General features: G+C 50.5%; 1 protein-coding gene across 4 annotated transcripts in view; it reads right to left on the bottom strand.

Annotated features, from left to right (window-relative positions):
- The window catches only part of SRGAP3 (SLIT-ROBO Rho GTPase activating protein 3), a 268,397-nt gene that overhangs the window by 67,918 nt on the left and 194,210 nt on the right, over window positions 1–6,269 (bottom strand). For all 4 annotated transcript variants that reach the window (XM_008573540.1, XM_008573541.1, XM_008573542.1 and 1 more), the window contains exons 6-7: window positions 2,939–3,067; window positions 1,300–1,521 (exon numbers count right to left, since the gene is read on the bottom strand). In XM_008573540.1, coding sequence (XP_008571762.1) covers window positions 1,300–1,521; window positions 2,939–3,067 — 351 coding nt within the window. The remainder of the gene's footprint in view (window positions 1–1,299; window positions 1,522–2,938; window positions 3,068–6,269) is intronic.

The raw sequence follows: 6,269 nt of genomic DNA, 5'->3' as shown, positions 1-6,269 counted from the left end.
GGTTTACAAAGAGCTTTAACATAATCTCATTAAGCAAAACTAATTCATTAATTTCAGGGCAAGGAGTTGTGGCAAGAAAGCAATCAATCACATAAGAGAAGCCAATGGAAAGGACAACAACTGAAAAATAACAGTGGGGTGTTCCCATCACCCCCAGGAAGATGCTGCAGAAAGGCACCTGCGAGGTCTGCCCTCCCACAGCTCTTCTGCCTCAGTTGACTGGGTGAGGGTGGAGCAGGGGAAGAATCAAGAGAAACACTGTTCTCCCTATACCTTTCCATCAGGACACTATTACTACCTGTGGACTGGGCTGCCTGGACTGCCTTATGACCTCACCCCTTCGAGGAACACAGCTAAGATCATAAGGGACAGCAGGGCTCTGTCCACAAAGCTAGTTATTGACCTCTAACTAGGCAACCCAATCTTCACAGTCACCATGGTAACCATGAGGCCAGAATTTTCAGATCCAGGTGATGGGCTAAAAGGGCTGGGCCTGAGGGCAGAGGGAGGGGCAGGGGCAGTGTGTAGCCCTGCAGAAGGCCTCTCTCTTGCTAATGAAGAAAGTGGGCACAGCCGTTCAGAGGGCCTAGCAAATTCCATCTTCTGAGAGGCCTCCGTGTCGCTCCCCTCCGAGCAGGTGCCCTGGATGGCCCAGCTGGGCTCCCACTGGGATGCAGAGGCTGGCTGGTTCTGGCACACTTTGATCTAGGTCCTCCCAATGCCCAGAGGGAGGAGGGACACAGAAAAGCTCAGGGAGCTGTTTGCATAAACAATTTTGTGAACCTTGGGTAACTAGTAGTGCTATGTTAGGGCCAGTGACAAGTGCCTTCTCCCCATTTTTTTTTTTTTTTTCAAAACATAGCAAGGATCTGAGTAGTACAAGCACTGAAAGAAACTCAGGGGTCTGGTGTGTCAAGGGCTCACAGCATTGGAGGAAGGCAGGTGGTGCCAGCCAGAGTGGCTGTGGTGAGACCCAACCTTCCCGTGGCCACCAGGCATCCGAGGGAAGAACGTGAGACTCTGTGTGTGCAAACTGGGAGGGGGGCTCCCTTGGGCTCTTCTCAGCATACCTGGGAGGGCTTTTAAGGGAAGCCACGGTCCTGCAATTCTGCAGGTGGGGGACAGCTAGATCAGGGTATGAGTGGTGAACTCCTCGGCTGGGGAAGCACATGAACCAATAACTTGACCCCAGGTCTCTGAGATGGACATCCTGCACATGCAACCAGGGCTGATGTTCTGGGGGCACATGAGAGAGCAGACAGAAGCAGCCTCAAGCACGGGCTCCTGGGAGAAACCTACCTCATCCCCCATGTGGGGCTGGAACTCAAATTTAAGTGGAGGGCAGAAGACCTGGTTGCACATGTCCATGACAGTGTGCTTATCGCTGCGGGAATCCAGGTTGTCCACCGCATTCTCGATGACATCCAGCCCCTCGTGCCGAGAGGTCTCCAGGTTGTATTCGGCTGAGAGGTAGGTCCGGAAGGTGCGGGCCAGGCTGGCATGAAAGCCCAAATCACAGCACTTGGGGAGGAGCAAAAAGAGAAGGGTTTGGATTAGAACCGTGACTTACCACCATCTCCTGTTCCATGGCCAAACCTTCCATCCCGGAGGCCCTGATGTGCTTTGGAATCCTGCTGCACAAACCACCCCACAACCCTCAGAGGGAGTTGGTGTTGGGATTTGGGCAATAGCAGATCTTCTCTAGGCTCCCTGCATTCACCACATTCTTCCCCATCTCTCGACGTGCATCCCCTCTGCCTGGAATACTCTTCCTTCAGAATATCGTTTAGAGGTCACTTCCTCCAGGAAGCCTTCCTTGATGTCCTCCCCATCAGAGTTTGTGTCAGGTGTCCCTCCTCTGGGGGTCCACGTTCCCCTCCATGTCTCTCCCTGTGACCCCCACCATGTGGCACTGCAATTGCCTGTTAACATGTCTTCTGCAGGGTAAGTTCCATGAGCTCAGATGTGTTGGCTCCTGCCCACAGCTGCCCTTGAAATCCTAGACCATAGTAAGTGCTCAGTAAATATTTGGTGAATGAATGAATGAAAGGGCTGAATGAGCAAAATGGAAGGATGAAAGGCAGGAAAGAGGGGCCAATACCCTTTGGCCTCAGGTATTTGGAAGTTGGGCAGTTCCGTTTCCTTAGGATGGTGACAATGGGTCCCCCTCTGTGTCCAGGGGAAAAACAGTGGCCCTCTGACTTCCCGACAGGATACACTAAGGCCACAGGAAAAGGATCCATTAACCAGTACTAAACTGAACCTTTACTGAGCGTCTACCAGGCCAGATCCCATCTGTACAGGAAAGGGGAGACAAGGGACATAGTCCTGGCTCATGCTTAGATGACGCAGAAGCCCTCCCTGAGGCTGCCGCTCACAGTGTTCTTTCTCCAAGCCCAGCTGTCCCTCCAGCGTATCCTGCACAGCTGGTATTCGGGAGTCAGTGTTCCATTCTCTATTTGTTTAACTGCCTGATTTCTCCCAAGATAGCACCCCCACATAAGGCTGGTCTGTGTAATTCTGTCTCATTTGCTAGTCCCTCTCCATGTATGTATGTCTGGCTGACTGGACGTAGGGGCACTGAACATATTAACATCTCCTTTACCTCCAAGGCATGAACTGTGTATGATTCACCTGTACCCCTCAAACCCAGCAAACACCTGGTGTAGAAGAGGGAAGTTGGTGATGAATATGTGACTGCCCAAGCCAATCATGTAGGGTCCACCAGAGGCCTACCTCCCACTCCTGAAAGTAGAAACCGTGAGCAATATGCATTCCCCAGGTCCCAAAGGCTCACTGCCCTTTCCTCCAGCAGGGCTCAAAAGACCCCAGCCACCCAGCACATCGGCCAAGGACAAAGACCAGCCCCCCTTCAGCTGATGGTATGTGCCAGCCGGGTACGGGCCCTGATCAGTCCCAGACTCCCCACAGTGCTCACATCGATGAGATCGGAGACGTCGTGGATGTAGTACTTGCTTATAGCTGCATTGGTGGCTGCCAGATTCAGCAAGTAGTCATTCCGGGCCTTTGTGCATTTCAGCTTATTCTCGGAATACTTTGCCTGCCTCTGGAAGAAGAACCGAGTAGATGTAAGAACTGAGCCATTTATGGGAGGGATGCATGATTTTTCTTTATGGTAACTGCCTGCCATTCAATCCCTCCACACCTGTGGAACGCCTCCCTGTGCTGAGTAAGACTTGGACCCTGTCCTCAGAAGCTCACCTTACACTGCACCTGCACAGCCAGCGCCAGCACTGTTCGGTAAGCAGCAGCCTTTTGATGATTTCTACCAGGGTGAGACATACATAAGACCCCTACTCAACACCCTCCGATGGCTTCCCAAACTGCTCATAATGGCATGGGGGGCTTCACACTCCATGAACTGGCCCCTGCCACTTCTCGAGCCCATCTGCCTCCGTGCTGCCCCCCACTTACCCAGCCTCCTTGGCCCATACTTTAGAAGGCCAAGTTCATTCCTACTGCGAGCCTACTCAACACCCTCCGATGGCTTCCCAAACTGCTCATAATGGCATGGGGGGCTTCACACTTCATGAACTGGCCCCTGCCACTTCTCGAGCCCATCTGCCTCCATGCTGCCCCCCACTTACCCAGCCTCCTTGGCCCATACTTTAGAAGGCCAAGTTCATTCCTACTGCGAAGCCTTCTGACCCGTTGCTCCCTCCGCATTGCAGGCTGTCCTCCCAAAACTCTACGTGATCTGCTACTTCACATCATTCGGGTCCTTACCAAGGTCACATGGTCCTATCAGCCTTTGACGACAACCTTGTCACGCCCCCAGCTTCTCCACGACCCCCCTCCCTCTGACTCCCTGCCCTGCTCTGCTTCCTTTCTTAAGCACATTGCACCACCTTGTTTACTTGTTGGTTGTGGGTGTCCCTCACTAGAAAGTAAACTCCATGCAGTCAGGGACTTAATCGCCCTGCTGGTTGCCTGCCAGGTCTGCAGCACTGAGACAGAACAGTCCCACAAGGCAGGCAGTGGGTGATTCTCGCTGAAGGACAGGAGAGAGGGAGAGAGGAAGGGAGACGGCTGTCTGGACGTGAGTGACGGGGAGAGGCGGAGGAGGCAGCCAGAAGTGGCCTGCACGGCTGCCCCTCAGGGAGCTGCTTCTGTTCTGGGCCAGCCTGAGCAGTGAGCAGGAAAGAGGAAGTGGGTTGGGGAGCTGCCCCTGCCACTTTCAGACTGATAAGCCCCACTGCTGGGTAACAAGACAGGTTTCCTTAAAGAAACAGCATTCTCCTCCTTCACCTAGACACTCTTAAACCTTTCTTATCCCACATGGAGTTCTAGCTTTTTAGTAAAGCTGCACCCATTGTCACCCTTTTAATTCTCTTCAGAGATCTCCTCTGATTTTTCTCCAGGGTCTTTTTACTCTGGGAGCTTCCAGAAATAGATATCTCTTGGTGACATCCAATACCAGCCATGCACTCAACCTCCACAGGGAGTTTTGGTACTCCTGGAACGTTTCCAGTGGCCCACTATGACCCTGAGACCATTTTCAGCCCTTCATGGACTCATAACATTTTATGCCTGGAAAGGATCTTTTATTTTTTTATTTTATTTTTTTTCCTTTTTTTTGTCTTTTTTCGTGACCGGTAACGAGATCGCATCCCTCAGTGTTGCGCCCGTACCACGACTGGCAACGGGATTGCAACCCTCAGTGTCGCGCCCGCACCGTGCTCAACCAGTGAGCGGACCGGTCTCTATATGGGATCCGAACTCTTGGCGGGAGCGCCACCGCACTCCCAAGTGCTGCACTCTACCAAGTGCGACACCAGGCCAGCACTGGAAAGGATCTTTTAAAGGTATCATAGTTGGGCCGGCCCGTGGCTCACTCGGGAGAGTGCGATGCTGATAACACCAAGGCCCCGGGTTNGGTGACATCCAATACCAGCCATGCACTCAACCTCCACAGGGAGTTTTGGTACTCCTGGAACATTTCCAGTGGCCCACTATGACCCTGAGACCATTTTCAGCCCTTCATGGACTCATAACATTTTATGCCTGGAAAGGATCTTTTAAAGGTATCATAGTTGGGCTGGCCCGTGGCTCACTCGGGAGAGTGCGATGCTGATAACACCAAGGCCCCGGGTTCGGATCCCATATAGGGATGGCCGGTTAGCTCACTGGGTGAGCGTGGTGCTGACAACACCGAGTCAAGGGTTAAGATCCCCTTACCGGTCATCCTTTTAGAAAATAAATAAATAAATAAATAAATAAAGGTATCATAGTTGAACTCATCTATTCTGTAGGTGAGGAAATGAGAACTGAAGAGAAGTGGCTTGTGCAAGAGCCAAGCAGCCAATCAGCACACAACTCTAAACCAAAAATTAGTCTCTAGACTCCCAGCCAGTACCCCTCTACGTTTCCACCCATGTCATCATCCTATAATTCCCTGCCTTCTTTTTTTTTTTCACTATACTCACAGAGTTGTACAACCATCATCGCTATCTGGAATATTTTCACCACCCCAGAAAGAAACCCTGAACCCATTAACAGTCACTCCCATTCTCCTCTTGCTCAGCCCCTAGAAACCAATCATCTACTTTCTATCTCCACAGATTTGTCTATTCTGGACATTTCCTATGAACACGACAGACAATATGTGCTCTTTTGTGACTGGCTTCTTCACTGAACATACTGTTTTCAAGGCTCATCCACGTCGTGGCATGTGTTAGTACTTCATTCCTTTTTTTGGCTGAACACTATTCTGTTGTGTGGATAGACCACATTTTACCCATCTATTCATCAGTAGATGAACATTTGAGTTGTTTTCCATCTTTTGGCTATTATGAATAATGCTGCTACGAACATTCCTGTACAAGTTTTATATGGGCTTAAGTCTTAATTTCTGTTGGGTAGACACCTAGGAGTGGAATTATTGAGTCACATAATAACTTAGTCTATGTTTAGCATTTTGAGGAACTACCAGATTGCTTTCCAAAGTGACAGATCCATTTACATTCCCTCCAGCCGTTTGCAGACATACATTCTAGTTTCTCCACGTCTTTGCCAACACTCGCTATTGTCTGCCTTTCCTACTCTAGCACCCAGGTGCGGGTGAAGTGTTATTTCATTACGGTTTTGATTTGCATTTCCTTAATCACTAGTAATGCTGAGCATCTTTTTATGTACTTATGGGCCACTTGTATATGTTATCTGGAGAAATTTCTATTCAAATCCTTTGCCCTTTTTTTTTTTGTCTTTTGTCTTTTTCCGTGTCCAGCAACGGATCGCAACCCTCAGTG

This window comes from Galeopterus variegatus, unplaced genomic scaffold (assembly GCF_000696425.1).
Source record: "Galeopterus variegatus unplaced genomic scaffold, G_variegatus-3.0.2 Scaffold931, whole genome shotgun sequence".
Taxonomy (NCBI): domain Eukaryota; kingdom Metazoa; phylum Chordata; class Mammalia; order Dermoptera; family Cynocephalidae; genus Galeopterus; species Galeopterus variegatus.
This window is presented reverse-complemented; position numbering and strand designations above follow the sequence as displayed.